Raw genomic sequence first — 21,576 nt, forward strand, 5'->3', positions numbered from 1 at the left:
GGCCAATCAGATAATGTCAGAGGCAGTCCCTCTTACCATTACTATGGAACCCAGTTGGACACTGAACTTCCATGGGCTACATCTGTGCAGGAGTTCTAGGTTATCTCCATGCATGGTACTTGGTTGGAGTATGAGTCTTTGGAAAGAACCCTGTGTTCAAATTTTCTGGTTCTGTCTCTCTCCTTGTGGAGTTCCTGTCCTCTCCAGATCTTACTATTTCCCACTTCTTTCATAAGATTCCATGTACTCTGCCCAACAGTTGGCCATAAGTCTCAGCATCTGCTTTGATAGTCTGCAGGCAGAGCCTTTCAGAAGCCCTCTGTGGCAGGTTCCTAACTTGTTTCCTGTTTTCTTCTTCTGATGTCCATCCTCTTTGCCTTTTGGAATGGGGACTGAGCATTTTAGTCAGGGTCCTCCCTCTTGATTAGTTTCTTTAGATAGACAGATTTTAGTAGGTTTATCCCATATTATATGTCTATATGAGTGAGTATATACTGTGTGTGTCCCAACTCCCCTTTTGATCCTTCCATTTCATCACTTGCCCTGGTCCATCTATAATTATATGGTCTATTTTCTTTCCTAAGGAGATCTCTGTTTTTTTTCTAGTCTCCTACTCTATATCTAACCTATGTGGTTCTGTGTACTATAGCTTGGTTTTCATTGACTTGACATATTATCCACATACAGCAAATACATACCATATTTGTCTTTCTGGATCTATGGTATCTCACTCAGAAAGATTTTTGTAGTTCCATCCATTTGTCTACAATTATCATGATACCATTTTTAATGGCTGAGTAATATTCCATTGCATAAACACATTACATTTTCTTATCCATTCTTCTGTTGAGGGACAACTAGGTTGTTTCCAATTTCTGGCTATTATGAGTAGAGGAGCAATGAACATGGTTGAGCAAGTGTCTTTGTGGCAGGAAGAAGCATTCTTTAGGGATAGGCTAAATAATGGTATAGCTGGATCTTGAGATTAATTAATTTCCATCATCTTGAGGCACTGCCACAAAGTATACAACAGTGGCTGAATGAGTTTTCACTCCCAACAACACTCTATGAGTGTTCTTCTTACTCCATCACAGTGAGTTATCACTGTGTCTTTGATCTTAGCCACTCTGATGGATGTAAGATGAAATCTCAAAGTAGTTTTAGTTTGCATTTTTCTGATGGCTAAGAATGTTGAACATTTCTTTTAAGTGTTTTTTTGGTCATTTGATTTTCCCCAATTTTAAATTGTACTCCAAAGCTATAGTAATAAAACCAGCATGGTATTGGCCCCAAAACAGACACATTTGTTGATCAGTGTAATTAAGTTGAAGACCTAGATACATAAACCCATATACATATGAACAGCTGAATTTTTTATAAAGAAGACAAAAATACACACTAATAAAAAAAGTACAGCATCTTCAACAAATGGTGCTGGTCAAACTAGATGTCTACATGTAGAAAAATACAGATAGAATCATACTTATCACCCTGTACAAAACTCAACTCCAAATGGATTTAAGATCTCAACATAAAAACAGATACACTGACCTTGTAGAAAAGAAAATAGGAAATAGCCTTGAACTCATTGGCACAGGAAAAGACTTACTAAACAGAAGATCATTAGCACAGATAGGAAGGATAACAATTAATAAATGGGACCTCATGAAACTGAGAAGCTTCTATAAAGCAAAAGTCATCATCATTTGTGCAAAGCGGCAGCCTACAGAATGGGAAATGATTTTTGTTTTTTTTTTTTTTTTACCAACTATACATCTGATAAAGGGTTAATATCCAAAATATATAAAGAACTCAAGAAACTAGATATTAAGAAAACAAATAACCTAATTAAAATGGGGTACGTATCTAAACAGAATTCTCAATAGAGTTTCTCTCCATTTTTAAATTATCTTTAAATGTTTTCAAATTAAATTGTCCACATTCTTAGCCAATAGATAATCATCTGTAAATAACTCCCTTACATGCAGTAGGGGAGATGGTTTTTAAAGGAACCCTGCTGGATGAATCTGTAATGAAAATAATTCCCATTGAAGTCGTCTGCTTTTTAAGATGCACTTTTGCATAATGTTTTCCCCTACTAAGTAAATCTTCCTGATATGATCCAAGATACACAACAGCATTAAGAGCAAGATTTTTCACTTGGGACTGCCTTGCAGTATAACCCAGTCCCTCTGCACTTCCCTCCTGACCTGATAATTTATACTGACTTAAAATTGACATAGGACATTGACTAGCCTTCCATATAACCCAGTGAACTAGTCTCAGAAACCGGATACACTTTATACAGTCCATCCCAGAATTAAAGTCAGAGCAAAACATCAAAAACTTAGGCAGGATCCATTCCTACAAATGTAACGTGTTTACACCAAAGGTTGTGAGCAATATGGTCCTTTGCCAAAGGAGTTTTGAGATGGGCAGGACAGGGCTGGTGACTAGTTTGATGCCTACCTCTTCTGGACTGTTACTAAATAACAATTTTAAATAACAATTTAAATACAATTTGTTGTTACTAAATAACACCAAGTTTAGGTTCATATGAAGAGAAACAGAAGATAGCTTGAAGTGCTAAAGATGGAGGTCATGCTATTAGGGAAGGCAATAGCTGCTTCCATGAAGGGTTAAACCCACTCCTAGTTTGTGTGAGCAAGTAGAGTGATGGCTTTTGGTCAACACTTTTGTATATGACAGTAAATGGTTATCAGCATCATTTTCTTGTAAATTTATGAATAGATTTAAACTGGAATTTTACATGGAGTCCCTGGAAGCAGGAAATACACACACATGTCTGGGACCACATCCTTTTATAAACCTGGACAGTAGTCTATGTAGCCTTTTAGAAGTTTTCTCTCTTTCTTGCATGTTCATTTGAGGACTATGCTCTGCAATGGGTGAGGAAAACATTAGTCCTGTGTTTTTACATAAAGGCAAGTGCTCATGTACATGTTATGCACATATTCTATGTCATCATGTTGGGGTTTATTTAAAATGCTGTGACCATCACCCTTGGGGCCTCTTGAACATTGTCAGGCTGTTTTGTGAAGTATATGATCCATCACTCAGATCAGATAGAGCAAGCCACTCCTTCCACAGCCCTCACCAAGGTAGACATATCTCTAGCAGCTTTACACACCCATGCTTTACAGTCCTCATCTGCAGCCCCAATCATGGGATTCTGAACCCATCTCAACACACTCTTCTGTAATGACATGTTTTGGGTCTTACCAAGCTTGCAAATTATACAGGTGAAAGAAAACATCTGCCCTTGTTCTCTTTTGCATGGGTTTCTTCCTTATTATAAACACCACCTTTCACACATTTAATTGTAAATTGTACTTAACCTCTTCTAAATTCTAATTTTTATCATTCATTTTTGCTGTCTATGACAAGCATTGATATTGAAGTGTATCTTTTTTTTATGTTACTCACATGCCATTACACATTTTTAATTGTGCAGGCAGATAGAGCTGTCTTTTCTTATACTGTCAGATTTAAATTTCATTGCAGAGTTTAATAATCACTACCAGGAGCCCATTAGTTTGATACCATAGCAGAATGCCATAGACTGGACTGCCTAACCAATGGACAGCTATTTTCTTATTACTCAGGAAGGGAACATCCAAGATCAAGGATGCCAGCATGGTTGGGTCCTGGTGATGAGTCTTGCCCAGCTTTCAGATGGCTACCTTCTTGTATCGTCACATGGTAAAGAGAGCAAGCAGGACCTACCACATGTGTCTTTTTTCTTTTCTTTTCTTTTCTTTTTTTTTTTTTTTTTTTTTTTGTCTAATCATTTTTTCTGAGGACCACTTCACCCAGACCTAACCTGTTCTCTAAAGCCCCACATCCAGATATTCCACTGAGCATCAGGACATCAGCATAGGGATTTGGAGTAGAAGGAAGAGGTTCAGTTGGCAGCAAGCACCTGGACAAAGGACTGCCGCATCTGCCGAGAGTGGCAGGCGCATGCTCCTGCAGAATTATCTCTGTCATTCCATCTGTTGCCAGTGCACACAGGCATGCTTTCATAGTTCTAAGGGAGCCACTGCTGAACATGCAACCATGTGAGGAAACAATAAAGGTGGACATTAAGGAGGCAGTTTTATCTGTAGTCCCACTGCACAGACAACTAAGAAGCCTCAATAATACCAAACTGCAGAATCATTGCCTGCATCGTTCACTTCTATGAATCTCAAAGGGCAGGTGGCCATGGCATGCTTCTAATTGATATCCCCACCTCAGGTTTTATGGACGTGACTGTATAACACCCCTAAAACAATAAATTACCTGGCAGAAACAAACATAAATCAGAGCTGCACTATCCTTTGCTCGGACCACAGGTGGAGCTGCTGTTGGTTTCTGTAATTAAAGTAAAGAACAAAATTAACTCCTAGCTGCCCTTTCCTTCTCCTCAACACAGAAGTGTCAGCAGACATGGCTCAGTTCACAGACAGAGCACATTGGCTGCTGTGCTCCTGAAGCATCAGTTTGGAGAGCTGGCCTTCCAGTCTTATTGCTGGTGCTGGGGAATATCCTGGTTGGCTCCAAGATGGCTTTTCATAGTATTTTCTGAAGGAGCTGTGTAAGATAAGTAATGCCAGGACCAAGATGAGCAAGTGAGGCATGCAAGCTTCAGACAAAATGTAAAAAGCACCTAGAAAAAGAGGATGAAATGAGATGGTAATACTTTAATGTAACTATTAAATTCAAAGATTAATGGGAAAGATCCGTGAGGAATAAATATTGAAATTTGTCACAGAGGCAAGAAGAGACATTAGTTCTTTTCTTTGGCTGACGGAGTCCAGTGTAACACTTCAGTGTGGTGTGTTTTCATGTACAGGTGTTTTTTGTTTTGTTTTGTTTTGTTTTTTGCCACTGATTACATTTTCAGAAAAAATGGTCTTAAAATTATTGACTAGTGAATTTTGGGGTCCCTCCTAACTTCCACTTTATCCCTAAGGTGACACTCCTAGTTGGCTGTACCTACTGCTAAGCCTGAAACAATGGAAGAAACTGTCTGTTTATTTACTCTATCTTGGGTCATTGCTCAACCCTTTTAATGATCTTCCTCCTACAATCCTCAAGAAAACACTACAAGTACTATAAAACCATCTACCATCTTATCCCACTAGGAAATTTAGGCTCAAATGGATTAAGTCTTCACATTTTGACCCCTAGATTCCTTCCCAATAAATACCTTTAAAACTTGATTGCCAGAGATGGAAACAACCTCACATTGGGCTCCTAAAAATAACAGAGCAGGGACTGTTCAGGAACCCTAGACAAACTATCTAGCACCTCTAATTGAGCCAAGGCCCTGTTTCTTTATGTCTATCGCACGATTCTGGAAAAGCAGCTTTTTTCATCTCTGCCCAAAGCCTCACAGGATTGCTCTTCAGACGGACAACAAGGTTTAGCCTGATAGCATCTGTGTTCTTCCAGCGTTGAGAGTGGCATCGATGACTTACAGATCACAGAGACTCTCCACCTGTACCTAAGTGAATAGCAGACTCTCAAAAAAAATTATTTACAAGAATAATCTGCAGCCAGATTTGCCTCAAGGGCATTCAATCATCAATCTCCTCATGTTTTTTTCCATTCTCATTTGCAAAGGTCAGACACGTCAGCCACCTGAGGGTGGGGAGGCAATAAAATTCTTTTAATAATCATCTCTGGGTAACGCTAGCATCTTGTATAATTGTATCAAAACAAGTGTAGACTAGGAAGATGGCTCAGTGGGTAATAGTACTTTGGGAAGAAGCATGGGGAACTGAGTTCAAATCTTTGGCAGTCAGGAAAAATGTTAGTCACTGACACATATGTGGCTTTAACCCTCTGGCGGAGGGGCAGAGAGAAGGATTGGTGCAACTTGCTGGCTGCAAACTTAATTCCGGAATTATCTACCCATCAAGAAGGTGTTGCCTTTTTTCTTCTACTCTCCCTCCTTTCCCCGGGGTCTTGCACATCAGTGTTTATTTCCTTAGTTAGTTAGTGTGTATAGTATGTATGCACTCAGTGCTGATGTAAATTTCTCTCTTCTTTCTCTCTGTTTCTCTCTTTTCTCTGGCACAAATTAACTCTATAGGGAATAATACACGTAATTGTGACACATTTATATGTTCATAGAACATGCTTGGATCTGATTCATGGTGAGGTAATTCTTAATGTGGTTTAACTGATGCTGACACTCATTTAGATATTGTCCCTGGATGCCAGATTTTAAAGAACAGTTTCGTTGGCAGAAGAGATGGCTCCATGGTTAGGAGCATGCATTGCTTTTTTGGATAGCTCAAGTTCAGTTCCTAACACCCACATCAGGAGACTCTCCACTGCCTATAGCTGCAGCTCCAAGTAGATTGGAGGTCTCTGGCCTTTTCAGACAGCCACACGTGTACATACCCACACATATAAACAAAGCTTTAAAATACTAAAATGAATATTTAAACAAATTCACTTGCATTTCTGATCCCTATTACCATCACTCCAACTCCTTTATCAGCATGATTCTGGCTGAGTCAGAGCCACAGCCCATCGTCTTAGGGTGGCTGCTGCTTATTTTGTTTCCCCAGAAAATAAAAACAGGTTTACTACCCGGACATCCACACTATTGCTGCTGCTTCCCTAACTTTGAGACATGGTTCCACAATGCAGCTTACGCTGACTTCAAACTCTCTTTCCTCTTGCTTCAGCTTCCTAAGAGCTAGGATGGTCAACATGTATTACCATACCCAGCTTAACCTCCCCTGTTCCCATTTATTTGAAGGGAAGGACCTGCCAGCCAGCAACCTCTTTTCAAGTGACTACTATCTTGCATTCTCCATTTGGTTATTAATCTCAATGCAGAAGAGTGGCTTTCATCTTTTTCAAATGGGGGTCTGCCTTCTGTGAAAGGCTGCCAGTCGTAAAAGCTCCCATCCCATGGTGTGCCCCCAAACATCTTATTTGTCTTGATATTTCTTTCACAGAAATACATATGACAGATAAGGAGTCACTGGAGGCTGCGCTTGCTTTGTGTCAGACAGATATTAAAACAATAAACTATGCTGCCCTGGGATTCCAGCACACACAAAGCCAGAGAACAAGGCCGAGATGAGATGTTTCTGAAAAGTGGGGAGGCAGATATGCAGGGGGGAATTCCCTGGAAACACCAAAGCCTGTGATAGCATTGAGAGAAAGCATTTTTTAATGCTCACACTTGCTTAAGAGGATCAACCGCCCAGTGCTGCTCATGTTGCGTGCCTTGACAATGCCCACCCACTCTTCAGCCTTAACAGGGGCAATAGAGAAATCCATCCATAGTTTGAGAAGCTTATGTTGAGCAGTTTATTTTTAAAGTGCTGGTCTGCACTTTCTTTGCTTCTTTAAGCTACTGTGGATTTTAAAATAACAAGGGGCAGGAGGGTAGTATCCATTCAGATCTCTGCCCATGCAAGTCCTAGAGGTGAAAGCTAAAAGCAAGCTTTGTTCCTGAAGGGGAACAGAGGGCAGCGTGCTGCCACAGAGTGGGTGTATGATCCTAGTAGACTCACATGTGCAAACTGCACCGGGTTAGCTGCAGAGCTAACCCTAACACCCCAGGTTTGCAGACCTGCAGAAGAGCAGATAAGAACTAATGATGGGAAAAGAAAAAGAATGCTTGAATATTTCAAGAGCTGCAGCGAGGGTTCCAGGGGCTCTTTGCATGTGCATTCTGATCACAGAGACAGAACTACAACTAGAGATTCCTTTTCTCCTCATCAAAATCAAACTTCCCCATTCAGTAAAAGGGTGTCAGAAAAGGAAGATGAGCTTGCTTCTTGTGGAAGGAAAGAGTTTGGGAGCATTCATAGCCACCCAAGAATGTAAACATTTGCTGTACTGCTACTTTGAGTTTCCCTAATCCACGCTATCAGTTACAGATAAGAACCATCACACGCCAGCCTATATCTACCAGAGAACTCCAGTGCATTGGAAGGGAATGAAACTTTAGGCTCAAATACCCTAGTTGCATGCATATATTACATCTACCTCACTGGACTTTTGTTTGCATATTATGCAGGCTTTTGGCACGTAATTTCTTTCTCTGTAAAAACAAGAAAGAATTGGGAAGATAGCTCAATGGTAAAGTGTATGTCATATAAGCCTGAGGACCGGAGTTCAATCCTCAAAGCACGCATAAGAAAAGCAGGGCATGTTGGCACATACTGTAATCTCAGGGTTGGGCATGTGGAGACAGACATATCCATGGAGATTGCTGGAGACACACTTTGGTGGCGTCATTGATCAAGCCACTGAAAGACTCTGTCTCAAAAAAAAAAAAATCCCAAGACACCTACACAGTGATATCTGAGGGTTTTCTAGCCTCTGCATGCTCGTGTATTTCTACCCACAACACATCGATCCCTTCAACCTACACAGAGTTCTACTTTCCACTAACACATTCTGGTTCCAGTCAGTGGCTTCACAAAGTTCTCCCAGCACTTCCGCACAACATAGTGAAAAGATCGGAGTTGCAGTGTAATCTGCTTGTGTTGTAGCTATGATATGACCAAATGTATTTGCTATGTAAATTGTCTTGGATACTCACTCATATGTGGGCATTAAAAGAGATGGCCCGTTCTTTCCAGACTTCTGGAGTTGTAGCAGCTACTCAAGCAATAGGCTGGCCTCTCCTTCTCTTTCTTTATGTTCTGCAGAATCTTTGAAAGCTTACCACAGAACCTGATTGGGAAGGTTTTATTAGTGCACTGGGCAATCTCCAAATGGCCCTTCTTCTGTAAGTGGGCCATGGGATTCTAGCTCCTAAATCAGACATATGATTAGCAGGTGCAGAAGGTACTTGGCCTACAGATTTGTTTTGGGTGTTGCTCAAAGGCTCAGACTCAGGATTTTGTTGTTGTTTTACTGTTGTTTGTTGTTGTTTTTAAGCTAAATGCTGATGCTGAAAAACAGAAGGCCTCAACACTGACAGTCAGAACAGCTATCTTCACAGTGGTGGGAGGGTGTGAAATGAACAAATGCTTTTGTATGTCATAACAGTCTTGTGAGTCACTACCAGCCCCCTCCAAGGACCCCAAGCTCAAGAGCTCTAGTAGCCCCAGAGAACCATGGGAAATCCAGCCCAGCATAAGGCAGCTAATTTATCTCACTTGCCCTGCTTCCTACCTGGAGAGGCACTCCATCGAGCTCACTGTTCCAGCCAGCTGTTGGATAGATCGGAATGATTTAACAATTGAACCTTTACTGTGTATATATGCACTCGATAAAGTCATTATATAAACTATTTGGTTTCTCTTTTTTCCCTCCATGGTTTCCTGGGGTGGGGGGGGAATAAAACAAAACTAAGTTGACATTGGTACCGACTTTGTCAAACTAAGAGATTATGGCAAATGGCTCCATCTAAATTAAAATAGATTCCAGCTTCTGTGATCCCTCCAACAACAGAAAGCACTTTTGCAAATGTTGGCTTCATTGCTGCCAAATTAAACAATCCAAGATGGAGATTCATTTCCATTTTGTTGAATGAAATGTTACAAAAATCTTTCTGGGGGAGATCTGTCAATACCTGTGAGTCAGAGGGAGCACAAGGAGCTCTTCGCAGAAAGTGTGGGACGGTGTCCCCAGTAGCCCTGACACGTCCACTGTGCATCTGCTAGATCCCTGTCATTTGTAACACGGGAGAGAAAGTGGCTTGATTCCATAGCCAGTGGGAACAGTGGGGTAGCTAGAGAGCCCAGAGCTGCAGTCCTGCTCAGCCCCACACAGAGGAATGATTTGAGAATATTCCTGTGCATGGGTAACGAGTGTGGGTTTTGTTCTGCCTTTCAGAATTGACTGTTTTGAGTCAGGAAATCTTTCTGCTTGGGGAACACTAGTCCTGTGATCCAGAACAAATCCCCGTGTGCTCATTTGTGCCTGGTTTTCTGTATGGTTTTCTTCAAGCTCACTCATTTATGCACAAGCAGGAGATTTATTTCAAACCAAGCTGTGGGTAAAAAGATATGTGGTAACAGTATTGACAAATTAATTACATATAGAACAAAAAGTATAGCACCTCGTCCCCAGAGTGATAGGACAGCTTTATGTTCAGATAGCCCAAACTTGAGTTGTTGGTGGATGTTGGTATGTGAGCATGCCTGTTTGTACACATCTGTGCAGGGCAGAGGTGGGCCTGCGTGTCTTCCTCTGTCTTTCTCCACATTATTTTTTTAGGCAAGGTCTCTCACCTAACCTCAAGCTCATTGATTTGCTTAGGCTGACAGGCCAGTGAGGTGAGCCACAAGGATCCATCTGTCACTACCCTCCCCAGAAGCATTGGAATTACAATCTTGTGTCACCATATGACTTTTAAATATGGGTATTGGGATTGAACTCACATCCTCATTGCTTGCAGAGTTCTCACTTTTACTACTAAGCCTTCTCCCAAGTTCTAAAACATGTTTCTTAATCCAGCCATCCAAATTCAATAGTTGTAGGGAAATAGGATCACCAAAACCTCATAGCAACTCAGTGTGTGTGTGTAAAACTGAGGCCTCTACCAACACCACTCTACTGTAACCCTTGTTGCTACTTACACAGCTCTATAGGTTGGATGGTTTACTTATGACAACCCTGGCTTACATCCAAATGAGTAGGTAAACTTCAGTAGGAAAGGAAAGGCTGTCCTTGTATTTTTTTTTTAAATTTTTTTTTATCAGTTACATTTTATTAACTCTGTATCCCAGCCGTGTCCCGATCCCTCATTCCCTCCCAGTCCCTCCCTCCCTCCCTCATCTCCACCGTGCCCCTTTCCAAGTCCACTGATAGGGGGGACCTCCTCCCCATTCATCTGATCCTGTTTTATCAGGTATCTTCAGGACTGGCTGCAAAGCCCTCCTCTGTGGCCTAACAGGACTGCTCCTCCCTTCGGGGGTGGGGAGACCAAAGAGCCAGTCATTGAGTTCCTGTTAGAAATAGTCCCTGTTCCCCTCACTTTGGGAAACCAATTGGTTACTGAGCTACCACAGGCTACGTCTAAGTGGAGGTTCTAGGTTATATCCATACATGGTCCTTGGTTGAATGTCAGTCTCAGAAAAGACCCTGAGCGCATCTGAAAGACTCTAACTAGCAGTGTTTTCAAAACAAAGACTCATGACCAAACCTCTGGCAGAGTACAGGGAATCATAAGAAAGAAGGGGAGTTAGTCTGATGGGGAAAGGATAGGAGCTGTCCTTGTATTTTTAGCAACATAAATCTGTGGACTGTGGCCAGTTAGTGGAAGAGCAATGAAGATTTCAGGAATGTCTTGAAATCTCAGATTATTAATACATAAGGACAATAATGGCATAGCCCCTCTCCCAGTATACCTCCCAACAAGGAGTGTACTGAGATCTCCAGAAAGTTTGTCAATGAAGTGTCCTGCAGATTCTCCCAGTCCATGATGGATTGAGGCTTGTTCCCTCGGACGTAAAAGAAACATAAGAGAGGAGGTTGTAGCTTGTGCAGGCAATAGAATGGAAGGCACACTGGGCCATCTTTCAGAAAACAGAGAGCACAGGAGAAATTGGATTGGGGCTGTCTAGCATTTGGATGAAAAGATAAGACCCAGAGGCTGCGGAGTTGCTCTAGACTCCAATTGCCCCAAGGAAAGCAAAAAATAGTACTATTCCAGATTCATGTGGATTCTCAAAGAGCTAATGGGTTAATCTGTGCATCTGGCAATTAGCAAGTGTTAATAAATGCTAGCTGCTATCATGCAGTTGAATCCCTTCCAACTGATAATGCAATCTCGAAGGCTAGAATTCTGCCAGCTGTGATCACGTCTTTGCTAGCATTATTCCAGAGATCACTGCCTGGGGTTTTGACAAGTGAGATTCAGGTTGTCTCAGCACTCGCATCCTGAGTAACCAACGCCTTTCTTTTCCTTTGAGTGAGCCACCTGCCCAGGCAGCATTTTAACAAATCTTCCAAGTTCAAGGTTACTCAGAGACCCAGTTTTCTCTGTAACCAAAACTGCTACAGAATTCTAATTATCTGACAGTATAATCAGAACATTTCAATGATCTTCTTGTACCAGACCATTTTGTCCATGTGGGAATCACAGTAATCCCCAGCATACAGCTCTCAGGATATTCCAAGGGAGAGCTGTGAAAGGACATGTCAGTCAAAGAGGTGGTAAGAAAAATGATAGGAAGGGGAAGAGCAACTATGGTGTAATATGGTGGTATTCACATACAGAGAAAAGATGTAAAAGATGCCATGAGAAAATGAAACCCAGCAGCAGACCAAAACTTGTCTCATGGATTCCACGTTAGTCTTTATAGAGTGAACAAAAGGAAAAGAGTCTGGCAGACCCACCCAGGCAGCAGCTATGTTAGGCTGGGAAAAAAAATGAGACATCTCAGTCTCTTTTCAAAGTCATGTGAAGACTTAGATCAATACATTTTGCCTTGGCAGTCAAGCCTGTGTGGTGTCCTGTCACCCTCTACCCTGTCTCCTTTCAAGACCACACATCTTTCTCCAAGTTCAAATTCTTGCCAGTTCTTATAAACACATCCTAATCAGACGTACAACCGCCTTAGAAACTTCTGGCTAATTTGGATTTGACTAAAACTTTTGTACCATGACTGTTATGTAAAGAGATTCAATTATGGTGCGCAGTGTTTTGTGAGTAACTACCGCCCATAAAAAGTTAATTAATCAGGGCTGTGTCAATTTCCTGGTGCCGTGTCAATTTGCTGCAAGGTAATTAATCACTAATCACCCACCAGCCAGCCAGCCGAGGGACGATCCACCAGCCATTTACTGTGACCCCCCCCAACAAATGGCCAGCGCAGCCAGCAAGAAACACATCTCGCCTTTCACAATATTTTTATCGACACTTTCGGATGCTGTAGCAGAATGCAGCAACAAGCCTCCGCAGTTCAATGGAATATGAATATTAAAGAAAGAAACGAGCGGAGATTTATAGGGCATTGCATTTCTGTTATGTCAGTTTTGAGATTAAACCAAGCAAATGAACAGTGAAAAATTACTCTTCCATGTGGAGAATGGTGATTAGAGTTGTACATTAATTAGAATTTTTTTTTGTTTTCCCATTCAATGCATTTCAAATGAGGATGTCCTATAAGGAACCAGTTTGTCCAAAATGTAGATTTATTCACTTCGAAGAAGAAGAAGCAGCATTTAACATCATTTGTGCTAAAACAAGAGTGGATCCCAAATGTGGGTTTCATGCATAAATACGGTGGGTGGAAAAACCAGAAATTCCACAAACTCAAGGGCTCTTTGGGGTCTTTGTATAAGTGCCTGAAAGAACAAGTCACTTTCCCCACAAGCCCTAAAATTACTGATTAAAAGAAGACCTTTGTTTTTTGGTCTAGAACTTAATATACCCTGTCATATTAAATCTGCACCTAGAAGAATGACTTGTCTTGTGTGAACCCTGTGTTCCAAACCAGCATGGTGAACTTTAATTTTGTATTCATTTTGGAAACAGAAGTTAACAATTTTGGCCACTTGGAAAAAATAATCAGGGTTTCAGACCTCTCACTATGATGTTTCCAGATAATGGCCTGCCTCTTAGGGGCTAGGCTGGCTGTTTCTGATACCCTAGTGCTTTTGTTAACTAGGACACCTTATCGTAACAGGAAATGTGAGTCCCCAGCACAAGGGAATCCAGTAAGGTCCTGAACCTGCTGCTGAAGGCACATTTGCACCCCAAATTCAAGCATGTGAATGCTTCCTACCATCCATTGTTTACCGAATAATTCAGCTACAGATTAGTATGAGAACTTGTGTCCTCATATCTTTGAAGGGTGGGGAATCAAGCAGGACTTCAGAATACAAAGTGGGAGGAGGCACAAGACAAAGAGAAGCCCACACACTCTGATGGCAACACCTTTACCAAGGCATCTGGCAATCTCATGCAAATTCAACCCAGCACACAAATGCAAAGAATAATTGCCCATTAAAGCGGGCTGTATATTTTTATGGCTGTGTTGCAGAATCTGCCCCCCTGTCGGGGTGTGCATCTGCTATTCTTCTGTCTCTCCCAGAGCTCTAAAACTTTAATATGCAGTTTATAACCCTCAAGTATTTTCCACTGGCTTTGTGTTTCTTCTCTTGGGATTTCTGGGCTTGTGAAATGTTCTCATTTGTGTTTATTTTTGAAGGTAAGCACCATGTTCATAAAGGAGACAGAGAGGGAGGAGGCATTACTCACTGTAAATACATGAACGTGAAGTGCATTGGAGGCGGGAGCTTTGTCTTTTGAGGGAGAGATGGCAGGAAGCAGTAGACACTCTGCTGAATGGCTCCTTTGGCTGTTTGATACACCCACATGTCTCCCATTTAAAACCCTTGATTTGCCGCGATGGTTGAGTCCCACAGACGGCCTCTTGTTACTTTACTTAACCTTCCTTTTCATTGAGTTTCCACGGTATAGAAGGAGTCCTCATGCCTAAGGGTGAGGTGATGCCCCTACCCTCTACATATCTGCCCTTATATCCATTTCTCTGAATCAAGGATTTTGTCAGAGGCTGGGTAGAGCTGGCAATGAACACAGGTCAGACACCTATGGGATTTTTGATCCTATGCTTTTCTGGTGTACCATCATAGCTTATGAGCTAAATCCAAATTTAATTTGTTGATACCAGACTTCCCAAACTTTGATTTATACTGCACAAGTTCAAGAGGGTATGTGTGGGTTTTCCCTCCCTCATTTTTCCATCCAGAAGGAAATCCAGAATTGAATTCTACACTCACAAATCAACTTGAATGCTACCATTGTCATTTCATGGTGGCTTTATTTAGGTATTTAATAACAACAAGTTATCAATCAAGGGTGGGAGGAAGCAACACAAGAGCTCTTGTTCTAAAGATGCCTATACATTGACATCTTTTTGTTTTCCACATTATTCTTTGTTGTTTTTTGTTTGTATTTTATTTTGTTTCTTTGAGACAGGATCTCCCTATGTAGTTCAGGCTGGCTTCAATATTTCTGATTCTCCTGCCTCGACATGCTAAGTGCTGGTATTACAGGTGGGAACCACTACACATCCCCCCCAGCTTATATAGAAATATTAACAAAAGTGACAGATTTATGTAATTTCTTTTCATGCCGGCTTACTCCATTCCAGAAATGGAGCAGGCGTGTGGTTTTCATTTGGCATTCCACATTGCACTTACTAAGCATTTATATCCTCTTTCTGGATACAAACACTTGAACTAAAATGTACATAGATGACAAAATCCTTTTAACTCAATAAGAAAAGTGTTGTATCACAGAGGAAATGAATCATTAAGAGGAATTTTTCCCCCTGTATATTTGAAGAATAAATCCATTCTGGTTGTGTTTAATCTGTGTCTAGGTTATCTGCCCAGGTAATTGCTTCAAATGCACATTTAACCACATGCCAGCATTTATAAACCACTGCACTCTGTAAGCAAATATGAAAAGTTCCACTTTTTCCACACTGTAAGTATAAAGAATTCTGATAAAAAGATGTATTTGTTGTCTTTGAACCTGACAATGTGACTTTATGGCACATGACCAGCTGTACTACCATCAGCAACTATGGGAGAAGGGAAGAAACAAAGGTAGTGACTCCAAAAGTCTTATCATGTGGATATGGATTGGCCTTAACCTGCTTGTTTTACTCAATTAACTGTATACAAGGAGAGCTGCTGCTGAACAGGAAAGACATTGTTTGTGGTCTGTCTGGATGGATAGAGTGATATAAGTAGCTTTAGTAGGTACTGTCTGTCTGAGTTAGTTTACCCAGAACAAGCAGCATTTTGCATGTAAGGTCAGTGAGATAGTGTGTGCATGCCTGTGGGTAATCTTGGGTCCCCGTTCTCCTAAAATGCCATCCACCTTGTTATTTTCAGGCAAGGTCTCTTATGATATGGGGATCACTGGATAGGTTTGACTGGAAAGCCAGCAAACATCAGGCATGTGCTTATTTCTACCTCTTTGGTGCTGAGACAAAGAGCCTGTACTATTATGCATGTTTTTATTCGTTTTCAAATATAAATTCTTAGGCTCAAAAACTAAGGTCACTTTGCTGTTAAAGCAAGCATATTCCTTATTGAACCCCAAGAACCATTTTTGAAACATGCCATATATTTTAAAATCAAAGAAACTTAAGCAAACTGAGGATTCTGATACTTCTAAGTGCCACATTTGTTCAAGAAGTCTCTTCTTCCACTGGAATCTTGTGGGTTCTTTATCTAGTGGCATCTCTGGACGAGTTCCATCATCTCTTGGGACCACAGTAGAGATGATCTTTCTAGAACTATGACTGACTCTATGACTTGTGCTATGTTTATCTGCAGTTCTGGGCAGTGATAGAAGGTGGACAATGAAGAAAAGGGACTGTGCTTTCCTAGAAGCAGAGGCAGTTGGGTACCAAAGGATGATCAAGGTCCAGACTGGGTTCAGTTAGGTGCTCCTCCAAACCAAAGAACAGGGCAGATGGAGAACCCTGCCTTAATAGAGCTTTTTTTTCCTAGCATCAAGCAAGAATGCTTCTTCTCTCTTTGTGCAATCCAAGCCACTTGATTTTGACATAGGAAGCCCAGAGCATCTGTCTTCAGAAGGAAATTATATGTGTGGAGAGTATACAAAGGAAAGATAAAAACAAAGAAAGGAAGGAAGGAAACAGAGGAGAAAGAGGATGTAAAGATGGAAGGAAATAAGGAGGGAAGGAGAAAGAAGGAGGAGATAGAGGCAGAAGGAAGCATGGAGGGAGAAAGGAATAAAGGGAGTAGACGAATAGAATGAAAGGATGGAGGTATCTATTCACCATTCTCCTTGCTTCTTACGTCCTTCACATTCTATCTGGCTCCTCTCTCCTTTTCCTACTTGACTTTCCTTTGTTTCATCCAGGATGTCTGGAGTTGGACAAGGTGGTGCACACCTGTCCTTCCAGTACTTGGGTGGTAAAAGCAAGGGTGTCATTGTAAGATGAAGGACAGCTTATTTTACATAGTGAGTTCCAAGCCATAGAGGGCTACATGGAGAAATCCTATCTTAAAAGGGAGAAGAGAGAAGGGAGAAAAAATACAGAGGGAGTAGGAAAGGAAGAAAAAACAAGTCATTCTCATGGGGCACCAGTATGGGCCTCACTTTCTCCCTGAGGGTTGCTGCCCTCGGCAAGGTCACTCTAGGCTCTTACTAGCTCACGGGATATGCCCTCCCTGCAGCTATGTTTGAACAAAACATTGCTCTGTAGTCATTTATGTGTCCCTTCCACTGGGGAAGGATCATGCCAACAAACCTTGCTTGGAAAAGCCCAAAGCCTCATCTCAGTATCCTCAAGCACCTTTCCCACCCAAGCAAAACAGGATTAAGCCCCAGCTCTCTGCTCTGGGCAGCACTTGTTACCTTTACTCCAGTGTCAAGCTTCTGCTTCATGTGAGCCTTACATCCAAATTCTGCAAACCTGGTCTTCACCTAACAGGAGTCTGGTCCCACTCCTGTGGCCCCAATGAAAGGGATAATGGGTCAACAGAATTACAGGGTGCCCTCACCCAGCAAGGGAGCTGTTCAACCACACCGTACATTTCTCATTTGCCTTATTCTGAAAATGTGAAAAAATGTGTGAAAATTTTTATTTGAGTCATAGCGAAATAGAATCGGGATGGAACCATCCCCATCCATTGTCTCCCTAGTCCTGAAGACTAGGACTTTTCTTGCTACATTGCCAAAGGCTTGGATGAGCTCATGATTTCCTGCCTTTTCCTGTAAGACATGAGCCTCTATATCTGCCATATTGGTTAAAACACAATCCAGGAAGCTTGGGTGCTAGGGCCTGGCATGAGAGCTCTATAAACCCACATATTTGTCTTAATCATAATCATAACACAGTTCAAAACTTCAGATAGAAATAGGAGAATAAAGTCAGTAGGCCTGTGTTTTATGATCTTAGCATTTTACTCCCACTGTAAAGAAAAGTATCATAAAAGACTCTGCTATGCCTTCTAGAGCATGTACCAAATTCCAGATAGTCTCTGGAAGTTGTTCTTCTCTTCAAGAAAATTATCCCTGCTAATAATTCATACAAAATTGTAAACATCTATGGCTTCTCCACAACATAGGTACAAACCCACTCTGTGCACAGATGGAGGGCTTTGCTCTAAGGCCTCCAGAGTCCCTGTGTGGCCACCCCCACCTCCAAGAAAGCAGGTGCTTCCTGGAGGTTCAGGTACACCTCTCATTTTCTTTCTTGTTTTTTGTCCTCCTCCCACAATCCCTACCTGGGTTCACAGCTGAGACTTTTGAATATGATGATATGATAAGATGCCTGGGGCAGGATTCTGCTGCTCCTGGATGTGACAGTGGGAAGAAGCTTAGGCCCCTTTTAATGGGGTGAATACAAATTGGAGAATAGGTTTAGCATGGTGTGAGTGAGAAAACTCTCATCTGTCAGAAGTCCAGCAGAAGCCAGGAAAAGGGAATTGGGGTCTGTGTTCCAGAGTTCCTATTGTGCCCCTCATTTCTGGTTTCTGGGTCCTGACTGAAGCTTTTATAGATAGTGGATTTTCACTTATATTTTTTAGGAAACCCAGTGTCTATATGGGATAAGGTTTGGGGTACAGAGTCTTTTTCATGACCTGGGGAGTCAGCACAGGTAGAACACTATGAGGCTCAGCAAGAGACCAGAAGCTAGAAACAGAATCATTTCTGATGAATGCTTAGATCTTCCTGAAGAGTTCATATCTGCATGTGTGGGTGGAAGGGTCTGCCAGGAGAGGATCCAATACTGAAGAATCAGGCAGGTGTAATTCCTTTCCTGACTCCTCACCACTCCTTTCTCCCCAGACAAAGGAAGCCAGGTGCCCCTCCTTACCTGTCTACAGGTACAGGCATGTGTGCACAGATGTACAAGGGCTTGTGGGATGTTGGTGGACTGTTGAGGGCACAAAGCTATATCCACACTCAGAGAACATGCCTGCACTAAGGCCTCAATTAAAAGTTCCTGGCAAAGACATGCTGCTCAGTAGAACACTTGCTCTAAAAATCAAAAAAAGGGCTCTAAAGCCCTTCGTTCCATTCACAATCATTTCCCTGCAAGAAAATTAAATTTGTGACTGGCCAGGAATGGACATAAAAGGAATGTAGACTATAAATAAATAGTATACATGCCTATGTATAGATCTATGTATATATGTGTATATATACACACACACATTATACACACACATATGTGTATACATATAAACAGAAACAATGGTTGAGGCACTGCATAACTATTCAGACTTACTTTCTTATAATATACGTTTCCATGGGGAGCTTTTCTCCTGTAATCGGGAATTCCTGTCAGTGTCTGTTACTTCGTTTATTCTCATGGACAGAAACTCTGTCATACCTATACTGTCTCACCAGGTTGCTTTCCAGGCTTGAAGCACTTCGCTTGATCTTGTGGACAGAGGGGAGGATGTGTCATTCCACCAGGCTCCATGCACATCTCATGGTGCTCTGCTCTCTCCTCTTCCCCAGTGCCTGGCTTCCCATATCCAGCGGCCACCGCTGCAGCTGCGTACCGAGGGACTCACCTGAGGGGCCGTGGCCGCACGGTGTACAACACCTTCAGGGCTGCAGCGCCCCCACCCCCGATCCCGGCCTACGGCGGGTAAGTGCTGCGCCCTCCTGGGAGGGGGGCTCCCTGCACCTGCCCTCCCTCCCCAGAGGCACGGAGTGTTTGCGAGCGCATGATGGTCTTGACCACCCCACCAGAACCACCCCAGCATGCAGCCTAATATGCGCCTGCTGCAAAGCACCTTGCAAAGAGTACTGAAAAATGAGTGTAATTTGTCTGGTCATGGTTGGTGCCTTTAAGCATTCTACATGTCACATGTTGTTATGTAAATTCTCTTTGAGACTGAATGCTGGAGAACAGAGAAATGGTTACAGCCAAAGATGTATTTCTGATGACTGCAAGCATCTGGTTATTAAGGAGGTTGGACTATATTTACCCCTTGAATGCAAAGGGGACATGAGGTTTCCCATATGTAAAAATCACTGGGGTGATCTTGTTTCCCTCCTTGCAGACATTTGGCACTCTCAGGTGTGTGAACTTTTGCCTGAGAAAATTACGTGTTGAGTCAAACACAACATTCTAGACAGGAATGAAATTACAGTTAATTTGTCTTTTACTTGTGTTTTCCAAAGTGACTCATCTTGTTCTTTCTCTTTTTGACTATCAACTGAGGTTTTCTGTAATTGGATGCTGTTACTGACAACCAATGTTCTAGGAATAGAAGGGAAGAAAGGAAGGAAGAAAGGATGGAAGTGGAGGAGACTGGCTGAAAGGAAACCACTGTGAAATGACTCTTCCTCCGCTCTTCTATTAGGGAATCTTGGAAGGGCATTCTCTAGGCACAGAGAGCCAGCTGATTCTAAGGCAATGGCCCTACATTAGGACCAGGTCTAGGATATTTTTGATTGTTACAACAGGATGGACATGGGTGATGATATCTAATGGACAGACTCCAGAAACTACTTAAACATTCTGTGATCCTTAGAGTAGCCTCACCCTCAGGGCAAAGCATTGCCTGGCTAAAAGTGTGAATTGTGCTTACATCTGCAGCATAGAAGATTCAGCTGTGCTCAGGAGAATCTGGTATAAATGTTTCCAGGCCAGTGACTAGCTTTCTGGTAGAAAGAATATGCCTATGCTCAGGACCATATGAAAAGGGTTAAATGCATTTTCTTAAAAGCTTTGTTGCATATAAATCTTTTAGGAAATCTGAATTACCCCTGCTCACTCCTTATACTGGTGACAAAGGGAAATACTCTTGCTATTATTTATTCATGTCTCACCCACTCCAAAAGAGCTGAGCTGAAGTGCATGGAAAAAAAAAAAAAAACCAAAAACAAAGACTACGAAAAAGGCTGGAGAATATGCAGGAATGAGGTTATAAAATCATCAAAATGGGAGTATAAAGGCAAGAAAAGGAACAGGATCACTGACATCAGGTGTTTTTGTGTAAGTCATTACTGTGAGTCTGTGTAAGGCTTCTTAGTGGGTCAAAACAACAAGAGAAATTATGAATGATAAGAAAATAAGGACCAAAATAAGGACACTGGCTTTATAGTCTCACCATGTCCCAATGTATCCACACATTATATAAAGGACCTTTGTCTCTATAATTTGTATAACACCCACACAGTAGAGGCCCACTTGATACATGGGTTATGAAAGACACTGGAAGAAGGGGGACTAGAAAGGGATAAGTAATCATCTGGGTTCATGTTCTTGCTAAAGAAAGATTCATAAGCCATAAATGCAAAATAGCACATTTATACCACTTTATTCTTTCTGAAAAATCATCATCTGAGTACATGGTAATTGTAGCTTTTCTGTGTATATACCCCTAGTCAGTATCCCACTACTGTACTGAACAAGAAAAAAAATAAAGTAAAATTATATGGCCTATCCTCCCTTGAACAATTTATAGAAACCTCAACATAACACACCTGCTATAAAATTGAAATTTACTAACTTATAATGAATGTGCTCTTTGCCGGGAATAACCATGCATAACTAATTAATGCCACATTCGCCAGGGAGAAACAGGCACTTCCAAATGGTA

The 21,576-nt window shown here is 41.7% G+C and overlaps 1 protein-coding gene across 42 annotated transcripts in view; it reads left to right on the top strand.

Moving 5' to 3' along the window:
- Rbfox1 (RNA binding fox-1 homolog 1) overlaps positions 1-21,576 on the top strand; it is a 1,697,412-nt gene that overhangs the window by 1,622,321 nt on the left and 53,515 nt on the right. For all 42 annotated transcript variants that reach the window (XM_060364117.1, XM_060364121.1, XM_060364120.1 and 39 more), the window contains one exon: positions 19,481-19,613. In XM_060364117.1, the coding sequence (XP_060220100.1) occupies positions 19,481-19,613 (133 nt within the window). The remainder of the gene's footprint in view (positions 1-19,480; positions 19,614-21,576) is intronic.

The sequence above is a fragment of the Meriones unguiculatus genome, chromosome 11 (assembly GCF_030254825.1).
Source record: "Meriones unguiculatus strain TT.TT164.6M chromosome 11, Bangor_MerUng_6.1, whole genome shotgun sequence".
Lineage (NCBI taxonomy): Eukaryota > Metazoa > Chordata > Mammalia > Rodentia > Muridae > Meriones > Meriones unguiculatus.